We start from the raw sequence: 14,335 nt of genomic DNA, 5'->3' as shown, positions 1-14,335 counted from the left end.
CCCAGTCTGTTACCCGCCAGCCCCTGTCTCCCCCAGTCTGTTACCCACCGGCCCCCAGTCTGTTACCCCCCGACCCCTATCTCCCCCAGTCTGTTACCTGCCGGCCCCTGTCTCCCCCCAGTCTGTTACCCGCCGGCCCCTGTCTCCCCCCAGTCTGTTACCCGCCGGCCCCTGTCTCCCCAGTCTGTTACCCGCCGGCCCCTGTCTCCCCCAGTCTGTTACCCACCGGCCCCAGTCTGTTACCCCCCGACCCCTGTCTCCCCCAGTCTGTTACCTGCCGGCCCTGTCTCCCCAGTCTGTTACCCGCCGGCCCCTGTCTCCCCCCAGTCTGTTACCCGCCGGCCCCTGTCTCCCCAGTCTGTTACCCGCCGGCCCCTGTCTCCCCCAGGCTGTTACCCCCGGCCCCTGTCTCCCCCAGTCTGTTACCCACCGGCTCCTGTCTCCCCCAGTCTGTTACCCACCGGCCCCCAGGCTGTTACCCCCCGGCCCCTGTCTCCCCCAGGCTGTTACCCCCCGGCCCCTGTCTCCCCCAGGCTGTTACCCCCCGGCCCCTGTCTCCCCCAGTCTGTTACCCGCCGGCTCCTGTCTCCCCCAGGTCTGTTACACGCCGGCCCCTGTCTCCCCCAGTCTGTTACCCACCGGCCCCTGTCTCCCCCAGTCTGTTACCCACCGGCCCCCAGGCTGTTACCCACCGGCCCCCAGTCTGTTACCCCCCGGCCCCTGTCTCCCCCCAGTCTGTTACCCACCGGCCCCCAGTCTGTTACCCCCCGGCCCCTGTCTCCCCCAGTCTGTTACCCACCGGCCCCCAGGCTGTTACCCCCGGCCCCCTGTCTCCCCCAGTCTGTTACCCACCGGCCCCTGTCTCCCCCAGTCTGTTACCCACCGGCCCCCAGGCTGTTACCCACCGGCCCCCAGTCTGTTACCCCCCGGCCCCTGTCTCCCCCCAGTCTGTTACCCACCGGCCCCCAGGCTGTTACCCCCCGGCCCCTGTCTCCCCCAGTCTGTTACCCACCGGCCCCCAGGCTGTTACCCCCCGGCCCCCAGGCTGTTACCCCCCGGCCCCTGTCTCCCCCAGGCTGTTACCCCCGGCCCCTGTCTCCCCCAGTCTGTTACCCACCGGCCCCCAGTCTGTTACCCCCCCGGCCCCCAGTCTGTTACCCCCCGGCCCCCAGTCTGTTACCCCACCGGCCCCCAGTCTGTTACCCCCCGGCCCCTGTCTCCCCCCGTCTGTTACCCGCCGGCCCCTGTCTCCCCCAGTCTGTTACCCCCCGGCCCCTGTCTCCCCCCGTCTGTTACCCGCCGGCCCCTGTCTCCCCCCGTCTGTTACCCGCCGGCCCCTGTCTCCCCCAGTCTGTTACCCGCCGGCCCCTGTCTCCCCCAGTCTGTTACCCGCCGGCCCCTGCCTCCCCCAGTCTGTTACCCGCCGGCCCCTGCCTCCCCCAGTCTGTTACCCGCCGGCCCCTGTCTCCCCCAGTCTGTTACCCGCCGGCCCCTGTCTCCCCCAGTCTGTTACCCGCCGGCCCGTCTCCCCCAGTCTGTTACCCGCCGGCCCCTGTCTCCCCCCAGTCTGTTACCCGCCGGCCCCTGTCTCCCCCAGGCTGTTACCCCCCGGGCCCCTGTCTCCCCCAGTCTGTTACCCACCGGCTCCTGTCTCCCCCAGTCTGTTACCCACCGGCCCCCAGGCTGTTACCCCCCGGCCCCTGTCTCCCCCAGTCTGTTACCCCCCGGCCCCTGTCTCCCCCAGGCTGTTACCCCCCGGCCCCTGTCTCCCCCAGTCTGTTACCCACCGGCTCCTGTCTCCCCCAGTCTGTTACCCGCCGGCCCCTGTCTCCCCCAGTCTGTTACCCACCGGCCCCTGTCTCCCCCAATATGTTACCCGCCGGCCCCTGTCTCCCCCAGGCTGTTACCCGCCGGCCCCTGTCTCCCCCAGGCTGTTACCCCCCGGCCCCTGTCTCCCCCAGTCTGTTTCCCGCCGGCCCCTGTCTCCCCCAGTCTGTTACCCACCGGCCCCCAGTCTGTTACCCCCCCGGCCCCTGTCTCCCCCAGTCTGTTACCCGCCGGCCCCTGTCTCCCCCAGTCTGTTACCCACCGGCCCCCAGTCTGTTACCCCCCGGCCCCTGTCTCCCCCAGTCTGTTACCCGCCGGCCCCTGTCTCCCCCAGTCTGTTACCCGCCGGCCCCTGTCTCCCCAGTCTGTTACCCGCCGGCCCCTGTCTCCCCCAGTCTGTTATCCGCCGGCCCCTGTCTCCCCCAGTCTGTTACCCGCCGGCCCCTGTCTCCCCCAGTCTGTTACCCGCCGGCCCCTGTCTCCCCCAGTCTGTTACTCACCGGCCCCCAGTCTGTTACCCCCCGGCCCCCAGTCTGTTACCCGCCGGCCCCTGTCTCCCCCAGTGTATCATTAAAATAGTAATTGCCCCTATAGGAAAATAAAGATATCATATATATTATAGGAGCTGCCCTACTGCTGGTAATATTATTATTATCTGTTAATTATATGGTGCCAACATAGCCTGCAGCGCTGTAAAGAGAATACACACCATTCCCATCAGTCCCTGCCCCAGTGAGCTTACAATCTAAGGCCCCTATCCCATTCCCATCAGTCCCTGCCCCAGTGAGCTTACACTCTAAGGTCCCCATCCCATTCCCATCAGCCCCTGCCCCAGTGAGCTTACAATCTAAGGTCCCTATCCCATTCCCATCAGCCCCTGCCCCAGTGAGCTTACAATCTAAGGTCCCTATCCCATTCCCATCAGCCCTGCCCCAGTGAGCTTACAATCTAAGGTCCCTATCCCATTCCCATCAGTCCCTGCCCCAGTGAGCTTACACTCTAATGTCCCTATCCCATTCCCATGAGCCCCTGCCCCAGTGAGCTTACAATCTAAGGTCCCTATCCCATTCCCATCAGCCCCTGCCCCAGTGAGCTTACAATCTAAGGTCCCTATCCCATTCCATCAGCCCCTGCCCCAGTGAGCTTACAATCTAAGGTCCCTATCCCATTCCCATCAGCCCCTGCCCCAGTGAGCTTACAATCTAAGGTCCCTATCCCATTCCCATCAGCCCCTGCCCCAGTGAGCTTACACTCTAATGTCTCTATCCCATTCCCATGAGCCCCTGCCCCAGTGAGCTTACAATCTAAGGTCCCTATCCCATTCCCATCAGTCCCTGCCCCAGTGAGCTTACAATCTAAGGTCCCTATCCCATTCCCATCAGCCCCTGCCCCAGTGAGCTTACAATCTAAGGTCCCTATCCCATTCCCATCAGCCCCTGCCCCAGTGAGCTTACAATCTAAGGTCCCTATCCCATTCCCATCAGCCCCTGCCCCAGTGAGCTTACAATCTAAGGTCCCTATCCCATTCCCATCAGTCCCTGCCCCAGTGAGCTTACAATCTAAGGTCCCTATCCCATTCCCATCAGCCCCTGCCCCAGTGAGCTTACAATCTAAGGTCCCTATCCCATTCCCATCAGTCCCTGCCCCAGTGAGCTTACAATCTAAGGTCCCTATCCCATTCCCATCAGTCCCTGCATGTATTTGGGGGGCAGGAGGGACCCCACTCTGGGGCAGAACATACAGGGCCCCAGCAGACAGTGCCCAGGCTGGAAGGGAAGGCAGGCCCCCGGTGCTGCAGGGCAGTAATGAAGAATAGCGGGGATGCTATAGTGTTACCCCAGCAGCCCAGCCAAGCGGCCCCCCAGTTATACAGCACACTGACCGGTCCCCCCAGTACCTGGGTAGTGACCTCCTCCGGTTTCCAGTGGGGCCTGAGCTCCTTGAGCAGCCGGAGGGCCCCCTCCCGGTAGTCGGAGTCCGACACGGTGAAGTCGATCTTGGGCACATGCGGGCAGCCGGACGGTAAGTGGATGTAGTTGGCCATGGCGGGTAGGAAACCGGGACACCGGGACACAGGGGACTCTCACGGCCTCAGCGCTATAATAAGCGGCTCTGATGGAAAATTCCACAAGCCCCCTTAGGCCACGCCTCCCTCGCACACGCCCACTCACCTCTGCGCACCTCCCATTGGTCGTTACGGAGGTGTCAGCCGATTCATACGTCACTTGGGCGGTTCCCTGAGGGTGGGCGGAGCTTTTTTCCCCTGACGTAGCGCTCCAACCTGTCATTCAACATAGCGGTCACATGTCTCGCCTGGGCCTTTGAATCAGCGGTCGGTTACAGTGCAGGACTGGGGGGCGGGGCTAGGGCGTGGCTTCAGCTGCATTGGAGCCCTGAGGCTTTGATCCTATACAGTCTGTGGGGCGGGGCTAAGGGGAGTCATATTGGGACCCTTCTGTCACTGAACTTCACCTTCCATTCCCTGTAACAAGATGCAGGGGGTGTTAGTGTTAAACTACAACTCCCACAATCCTCTGTGGTGTGTTTGGTCCCTTCACCCCCCCCCCCAGCTAGAAGTACAGGTGCCTCAGGGGAATTAAAGGATAAATAAATATACTAATAAGGGATTAGCTCAGGTTGCTGTGTGGGGGGAAGGGCTTATTATCCCGTTACTAGGGCCACTAACCCAGCAACCGCACAGCAGGTTCTTATTATAGTTTCTGTGGTGCTAATCCTTCTTGGTTGCTAAGTCAGTGTCCCTAGCAACCACACTGCCTTGCAGCAGGAATAGAGAAATAATAGGCGTATGTGACATTATGGGGGTACAGGGGGCAGTGGCTGCAGGTTGTACCCCCACATTGAGCCCCCCCCCCGTATATATATACATATAAACCCTCTGTTCCGCCCGTGACTCCCAAATGCCCAAAACCTGCTGCTGCCGAGTGATGGGAACGTCGTGTCCTTGTGGTGCATCATGGGAACTGCCCAATCCAGAGCCCCGTCCCATGCTGTGTCTGGATTGGCTGCCGCTCACTGACTGCCCCAGGGGGTATTTATTCCCTGTCAGGCAGGAGGTACAGGGAGTTTTATTCCCCGGTGTCACTGGAACAACCAGTTCATTTTAACTGTCAGACTGGGGCCCCTTGTTCCCCCCGCAGGGGAGGCTCTGAGAATTGCACTGCCCCCGGCCGTTACCCTCCAGTCTGAATCTGCCCCGGGGCAACTGCTAATATATACAGAGTAGGGCTGTCTCCTGAACCAGGGGCAGCAAGTAATGTTCTGGGTCTTATCCAGAGTGGGTCCACCCCACGCACCCACCCCACGCACCCACCCCACGCACCCACCCAACACGGCCACCCCATGTACCCACCCCACACGCCCACCCCACGCACCCACCCCACGCACCCACCCCACGCACCCACCCCACGCGCCCACCCCACGCACCCACCCCACACGCCCACCCCATGTACCCACCCACCCATGTACCCACCCCACGCACCCACCCCACACGGCCACCCCATGTACCCACCCCACACGCCCACCCCATGTACCCACCCACCCATGTACCCACCCCATGCACCCACCCCACGCACCCACCCCACGTACCCACCCCACGCACCCACACCACGCACCCACCCATCCATGTACCCACCCCACACACCCACCCCATGTACCCACACCACGCACCCACCCACCCATGTACCCACCCCACGCACCCACCCCATGTACCCACCCCATGTACCCACCCCATGTACCCACCCCACGTACCCACCCCACGCACCCACCCACCCATGTACCCACCCCACGCACCCACCCCACGTACCCACCCCACGCACCCACCCCACGTACCCACCCCACGCACCCACCCCACATACCCACCCACGCACCCACCCCACGCAACCCACCCCACACACACCCACTGACACCTTGTACCCACTTATTCCCTTCGCTCCGATACCAACAAACACATTTGGGAGCTTTATAAGGAGGCGCCGACGCTTCATGAAATGTGCTGAAATGCAACAATTTATTCCCCCCCCCCCGATAAGAGAGATGGGTGTGGCCTCTCCAGCCTTTGGGGGTGTCATGTGATCTCACCTGTGATTGGGTCTGCGCCCGAAACCTGTCGCCCGGAGTCAGCGGCACAAATGTAAAGGATACGAGATGATAAATTGCATTTATAAGTCTTTAAAGGGCAAGTAAACCTGCATGTATCAAGCGCCTGCCTGTGACATTAATCCGGCACCTCAGGGGGGGCTGCTGGGCCCGGACGGGCAATCTGTGAGTTCTGGCCAGGTAGTGACTATTCATTGGGCTGCTGGGGGGGGGGCTGTTTGGGCCTCTGGGTACTGGGAATGCTGGGGCCTACTGGGGGCGGGTCCTGATCCAGATGCCCGGTTCTGATTAGTGGAGGCGCCAGGATCTTGAAGTTAACGGGGTGCTTCACATTTACATGGCCTATTCCTAGCAACTTTACAATTGGTCTTCATTTTTTATAGTTTTCGAACTATTTGCCTTCCACTTCTACATTTTTCCAGCTTTCAAACGGGGGGGGTCACTGACCCCGGCAGCCAAAAACGATTGCTCTACAGATGTATTAATATTGTTACTTTTTATTACTTACCGTACCATTCAGCCCCTCTCCGATTCATGTTCCAGCTTTTCATTTAACCCACTGCCTGGTTGCTAAGGTAAACAAGACCCTAGCAACCAGAAATTCCAAACTGGAGAGTCTGTTGCCAGGAGCCCTAGTGAGTGAAGGCCATTGGCTGGAGGAGAGAAGCCTAGATTTAGGGCTAATGGAGGCCCAAATCTTTCCCTATTGTGGGAGTGGGAGGAGCCGCCACATAATAGAGGTAAGTACCTGGCCACTCCCCTTCCTTTACTTCATGGAACCCAATCTCATGTCATTCTAGGATTTCTGCCTGACCAATCAGCTTTGAGAAAAAAGAATAAGGAATTCCTTCATGGTGCTGTCAGTCTTCAACCATGATTCACCCTTCAATAGAGGGGTAATTCTGCCCCCAATGTACCAAAAATACTCATCCATGTACTCTTATAGGGTGCTATGGAATATACAGAGAAGGAATGTTCTGGGCACACAATAAGCTGTACCCCCATACTGTACTGTCTAAGGGAAACACTATGGCACCCCCTACCCATATGTATAAATACAAATATACAGAGAGGGAATGTTCTGGGCACACAATAAGCTGTACCCCCATACTGTACTGTCTAAGGGAAACACTATGGCACCCCCTACCCATATGTATAAATACAAATATACAGAGAGGGAATGTTCTGGGCACACAATAAGCTGTACCCCCATACTGTACTGTCTAAGGGAAACAGTATGGCAGCTCCTACCCATATGTATAAATAGAAACATGCAGTACAAGTAGAAGACCCATAATGCCTGTAAATATATATCCCAATATTGTACAGAGAACAATGTACCTGGCAGGTAACACCTGAGAGTTGGGGGAGGGGGGTAACTGTTCCTATAGCAATTAATAACATAACTATTAACCCTTTCTTTGGATTACATTAATATACAAATCTATTTATCTATCTTCAGTTAGATCCATTTTCTCCCCTGGACCATAATGATTTCTTGGTTATTATTCTGAGTCGCAATAAATGAAGTCTCCATGGCGACTCTGTTAACGAGCGGCTGATTAGAGGGACGGAATAGTCAGTTCTGGGAACGGCCCTATCTGGTTACTGGTCTGCAGTTACTGAATATAGCTGTGTATGGGGGTTACACTGTGACAGTGGGGGGGGGGCTGGGGGAAAGATGGGGGGTATATCTGTGCCTATATATTATACAGTTACATTATGTGCATATATGATATGGGGGTTACACTGTGACAGTGGGGGGGGGGAAAGATGGGGGGTATATCTGTGCCTATATATTATACAGTTACATTATGTGCATATATGATATGGGGGTTACACTGTGACAGTGGGGGGGGGGGCTGGGGGAAAGATGGGGGGTATATCTGTGCCTATATATTATACAGTTACATTATGTGCATATATGATATGGGGGTTACACTGTGACAGTGGGGGGGGGGGCTGGGGGAAAGATGGGGGGTATATCTGTGCCTATATATTATACAGTTACATTATGTGCATATATGATATGGGGGTTACACTGTGACAGTGGGGGGGGGGCTGGGGGAAGATGGGGGGTATATCTGTGCCTATATATTATACAGTTACATTATGTGCATATATGATATGGGGGTTACACTGTGACAGTGGGGGGGGGGGGAAAGATGGGGGGTATATCTGTGCCTATATATTATACAGTTACATTATGTGCATATATGATATGGGGGTTACACTGTGACAGTGGGGGGGGGGGGGAAGATGGGGGTTATATCTGTGCCTATATATTATACAGTTACATTATGTGCATATATGATATGGGGGTTACACTGTGACAGTGGGGGGGGGCTGGGGGAAAGATGGGGGGTATATCTGTGCCTATATATTATACAGTTACATTATGTGCATATATGATATGGGGGTTACACTGTGACAGTGGGGGGGTGGGGGAAAGATGGGGGGGTATATCTGTGCCTATATATTATACAGTTACATTATGTGCATATATGATATGGGGGTTACACTGTGACAGTGGGGGGGGGGCTGGGGGAAAGATGGGGGGTATATCTGTGCCTATATATTATACAGTTACATTATGTGCATATATGATATGGGGGTTACACTGTGACAGTGGGGGGGGGGGGCTGGGGGAAAGATGGGGGGTATATCTGTGCCTATATATTATACAGTTACATTATGTGCATATATGATATGGGGGTTACACTGTGACAGTGGGGGGGGGGGGCTGGGGGAAAGATGGGGGGTATATCTGTGCCTATATATTATACAGTTACATTATGTGCATATATGATATGGGGGTTACACTGTGACAGTGGGGGGGGAGGGAAAGATGGGGGGTATATCTGTGCCTATATATTATACAGTTACATTATGTGCATATATGATATGGGGGTTACACTGTGACAGTGGGGGGGGGGGGCTGGGGGAAAGATGGGGGTATATCTGTGCCTATATATTATACAGTTACATTATGTGCATATATGATATGGGGGTTACACTGTGACAGTGGGGGGGGAGGGAAAGATGGGGGTATATCTGTGCCTATATATTATACAGTTACATTATGTGCATATATGATATGGGGGTTAGACTGTGACAGTGGGGGGGGGAGGGAAAGATGGGGGTATATCTGTGCCTATATATTATACAGTTACATTATGTGCATATATGATATGGGGGTTACACTGTGACAGTGGGGGGGGGAGGGAAAGATGGGGGGTATATCTGTGCCTATATATTATACAGTTACATTATGTGCATATATGATATGGGGGTTACACTGTGACAGTGGGGGGGGGGGCTGGGGAAAGATGGGGGGTATATCTGTGCCTATATATTATACAGTTACATTATGTGCATATATGATATGGGGGTTACACTGTGACAGTGGGGGGGGGAGGGAAAGATGGGGGGTATATCTGTGCCTATATATTATACAGTTACATTATGTGCATATATGATATGGGGGTTACACTGTGACAGTGGGGGGGGGGGCTGGGGGAAAGATGGGGGGTATATCTGTGCCTATATATTATACAGTTACATTATGTGCATATATGATATGGGGGTTACACTGTGACAGTGGGGGGGGGGCTGGGGGAAAGATGGGGGGTATATCTGTGCCTATATATTATACAGTTACATTATGTGCATATATGATATGGGGGTTACACTGTGACAGTGGGGGGGGGGGCTGGGGGAAGATGGGGGGTATATCTGTGCCTATATATTATACAGTTACATTATGTGCATATATGATATGGGGGTTACACTGTGACAGTGGGGGGGGGGGCTGGGGGAAAGATGGGGGGTATATCTGTGCCTATATATTATACAGTTACATTATGTGCATATATGATATGGGGGTTACACTGTGACAGTGGGGGGGGGGAGGGAAAGATGGAGGGTATATCTGTGCCTATATATTATACAGTTACATTATGTGCATATATGATATGGGGGTTACACTGTGACAGTGGGGGGGGGGGGGCTGGGGGAAAGATGGGGGGTATATCTGTGCCTATATATTATACAGTTACATTATGTGCATATATGATATGGGGGTTACACTGTGACAGTGGGGGGGGGGGAGGGAAAGATGGGGGGTATATCTGTGCCTATATATTATACAGTTACATTATGTGCATATATGATATGGGGGTTACACTGTGACAGTGGGGGGGGGGGCTGGGGGAAAGATGGGGGGTATATCTGTGCCTATATATTATACAGTTACATTATGTGCATATATGATATGGGGGTTACACTGTGACAGTGGGGGGGGGGAGGGAAAGATGGGGGGTATATCTGTGCCTATATATTATACAGTTACATTATGTGCATATATGATATGGGGGTTACACTGTGACAGTGGGGGGGGGGGCTGGGGGAAAGATGGGGGTATATCTGTGCCTATATATTATACAGTTACATTATGTGCATATATGATATGGGGGTTACACTGTGACAGTGGGGGGGGGGCTGGGGGAAAGATGGGGGTATATCTGTGCCTATATATTATACAGTTACATTATGTGCATATATGATATGGGGGTTACACTGTGACAGTGGGGGGGGGGGCTGGGGGAAGATGGGGGGTATATCTGTGCCTATATATTATACAGTTACATTATGTGCATATATGATATGGGGTTACACTGTGACAGTGGGGGGGGGGGGGGGAAAGATGGGGGGTATATCTGTGCCTATATATTATACAGTTACATTATGTGCATATATGATATGGGGGTTACACTGTGACAGTGGGGGGGGGGGGGGGGAAGATGGGGGTTATATCTGTGCCTATATATTATACAGTTACATTATGTGCATATATGATATGGGGGTTACACTGTGACAGTGGGGGGGGTGGGGGAAAGATGGGGGGGTATATCTGTGCCTATATATTATACAGTTACATTATGTGCATATATGATATGGGGGTTACACTGTGACAGTGGGGGGGGGGGCTGGGGGAAAGATGGGGGGTATATCTGTGCCTATATATTATACAGTTACATTATGTGCATATATGATATGGGGGTTACACTGTGACAGTGGGGGGGGGGGGGGCTGGGGGAAAGATGGGGGGTATATCTGTGCCTATATATTATACAGTTACATTATGTGCATATATGATATGGGGGTTACACTGTGACAGTGGGGGGGGGGGCTGGGGGAAAGATGGGGGTATATCTGTGCCTATATATTATACAGTTACATTATGTGCATATATGATATGGGGGTTACACTGTGACAGTGGGGGGGGAGGAAAGATGGGGGGTATATCTGTGCCTATATATTATACAGTTACATTATGTGCATATATGATATGGGGGTTACACTGTGACAGTGGGGGGGGGGGGGCTGGGGGAAAGATGGGGGGTATATCTGTGCCTATATATTATACAGTTACATTATGTGCATATATGATATGGGGGTTACACTGTGACAGTGGGGGGGGAGGGAAAGATGGGGGTATATCTGTGCCTATATATTATACAGTTACATTATGTGCATATATGATATGGGGGTTAGACTGTGACAGTGGGGGGGGAGGGAAAGATGGGGGTATATCTGTGCCTATATATTATACAGTTACATTATGTGCATATATGATATGGGGGTTAGACTGTGACAGTGGGGGGGGAGGGAAAGATGGGGGGTATATCTGTGCCTATATATTATACAGTTACATTATGTGCATATATGATATGGGGGGTTACACTGTGACAGTGGGGGGGGAGGGAAAGATGGGGGGTATATCTGTGCCTATATATTATACAGTTACATTATGTGCATATATGATATGGGGGTTACACTGTGACAGTGGGGGGGGGGGGCTGGGGGAAAGATGGGGGGTATATCTGTGCCTATATATTATACAGTTACATTATGTGCATATATGATATGGGGGTTACACTGTGACAGTGGGGGGGGGGAGGGAAAGATGGGGGTATATCTGTGCCTATATATTATACAGTTACATTATGTGCATATATGATATGGGGGTTACACTGTGACAGTGGGGGGGGGAGGGAAAGATGGGGGGTATATCTGTGCCTATATATTATACAGTTACATTATGTGCATATATGATATGGGGGTTACACTGTGACAGTGGGGGGGGGGGGCTGGGGGGTATATCTGTGCCTATATATTATACAGTTACATTATGTGCATATATGATATGGGGGTTACACTGTGACAGTGGGGGGGGGGGGCTGGGGGTATATCTGTGCCTATATATTATACAGTTACATTATGTGCATATATGATATGGGGGTTACACTGTGACAGTGGGGGGGGGGGGCTGGGGGGTATATCTGTGCCTATATATTATACAGTTACATTATGTGCATATATGATATGGGGGTTACACTGTGACAGTGGGGGGGGGGGGGGCTGGGGGGTATATCTGTGCCTATATATTATACAGTTACATTATGTGCATATATGATATGGGGGTTACACTGTGACAGTGGGGGGGGGGGCTGGGGGAAAGATGGGGGGTATATCTGTGCCTATATATTATACAGTTACATTATGTGCATATATGATATGGGGGTTACACTGTGACAGTGGGGGGGGGGAGGGAAAGATGGGGGGTATATCTGTGCCTATATATTATACAGTTACATTATGTGCATATATGATATGGGGGTTACACTGTGACAGTGGGGGGGGGGAAAGATGGGGGGTATATCTGTGCCTATATATTATACAGTTACATTATGTGCATATATGATATGGGGGTTACACTGTGACAGTGGGGGGGGGAGGGAAAGATGGGGGTATATCTGTGCCTATATATTATACAGTTACATTATGTACATATATGATATAAGGGTTACACTGTGACAGTGGGGGGGGGGCTGGGGGAAAGATGGGGGTATATCTGTGCCTATATATTATACAGTTACATTATGTGCATATATGATATGGGGGTTACACTGTGACAGTGGGGGGGGGGAAGATGGGGGGTATATCTGTGCCTATATATTATACAGTTACATTATGTGCATATATGATATGGGGGTTACACTGTGACAGTGGGGGGGGAAGATGGGGGGGTATATCTGTGCCTATATATTATACAGTTACATTATGTGCATATATGATATGGGGGTTACACTGTGACAGTGGGGGGGGGGGGGGGAAGATGGGGGGTATATCTGTGCCTATATATTATACAGTTACATTATGTGCATATATGATATGGGGGTTACACTGTGACAGTGGGGGGGGGGGGGCTGGGGGAAAGATGGGGGGTATATCTGGGCCTATATATTATACAGTTACATTATGTGCATATATGATATGGGGGTTACACTGTGACAGTGGGGGGGGGGGCTGGGGGGAAAGATGGGGGGTATATCTGGGCCTATATATTATACAGTTACATTATGTGCATATATGATATGGGGGTTACACTGTGACAGTGGGGGGGGGGGCTGGGGGAAAGATGGGGGGTATATCTGTGCCTATATATTATACAGTTACATTATGTGCATATATGATATGGGGGTTACACTGTGACAGTGGGGGGGGGGGGAAAGATGGGGGTATATCTGTGCCTATATATTATACAGTTACATTATGTGCATATATGATATGGGGGTTACACTGTGACAGTGGGGGGGGGGAAAGATGGGGGTATATCTGTGCCTATATATTATACAGTTACATTATGTGCCATATATGATATGGGGGTTACACTGTGACAGTGGGGGGGGGGGGGCTGGGGGAAAGATGGGGGGTATATCTGTGCCTATATATTATACAGTTATATCCTGTGTATATATGACATGGGGGTTACACAGAGGGAAGTACACGTGTCGCACACTAATCCTTATCACTCAGTATTTTACACACTCAGAGCAAACAGAACTTTCTCCCAGTACAAAGCCTAGAGGGATATTTCTGGACAGCGGGGAGTTTAGGAGAGAGTCGTATCAGTCACTGAGCTCTTTACTTACAGGAGCAGTTTCCATGTGTAATGTTTATCCAAACACACAGAACTTTCCCTGCTGGAACAAAGTTAACTGATAGCACATTCCCCCCAACATTCCCCTTTATATAGGGGCTTATGGGAAATGCACTGTGCAGGGCTGTGCTGAGATCTCTGCCCCCCACATTGGGTGTATCCCCCCAACATTCCCCTTTATATAGGGGCTTATGGGAAATGCACTGTGCAGGGCTGTGCTGAGATCTCTGCCCCCCACATTAGGTGTATCCCCCCAACATTCCCCTTTATATAGGGGCTTATGGGGAATGCACTGTGCAGGGCTGTGCTGAGATCTCTGCCCCCCACATTAGGTGTATCCCCCCCAACATTCCCCTTTATATAGGGGCTTATGGGAAATGCACTGTG

General features: G+C 52.8%; 1 protein-coding gene across 1 annotated transcript in view; it reads right to left on the bottom strand.

Annotated features, from left to right (window-relative positions):
- etnk1 (ethanolamine kinase 1) overlaps positions 1-3,998 on the bottom strand; it is a 29,795-nt gene extending 25,797 nt beyond the window's left edge. The window contains exon 1 of the mRNA XM_031898438.1: positions 3,725-3,998. Within this exon, the coding sequence (XP_031754298.1) occupies positions 3,725-3,871 (147 nt within the window). The 5' untranslated portion in view covers positions 3,872-3,998. The remainder of the gene's footprint in view (positions 1-3,724) is intronic.
- Between the last annotated feature and the right edge of the window lie 10,337 nt (positions 3,999-14,335).

Source organism: Xenopus tropicalis, chromosome 3, assembly GCF_000004195.4.
Source record: "Xenopus tropicalis strain Nigerian chromosome 3, UCB_Xtro_10.0, whole genome shotgun sequence".
In the NCBI taxonomy this organism is placed as follows: domain Eukaryota; kingdom Metazoa; phylum Chordata; class Amphibia; order Anura; family Pipidae; genus Xenopus; species Xenopus tropicalis.
The sequence above is the reverse complement of the archived record's forward strand: the minus strand, read 5'-3'. Positions and strand labels throughout refer to the sequence as shown.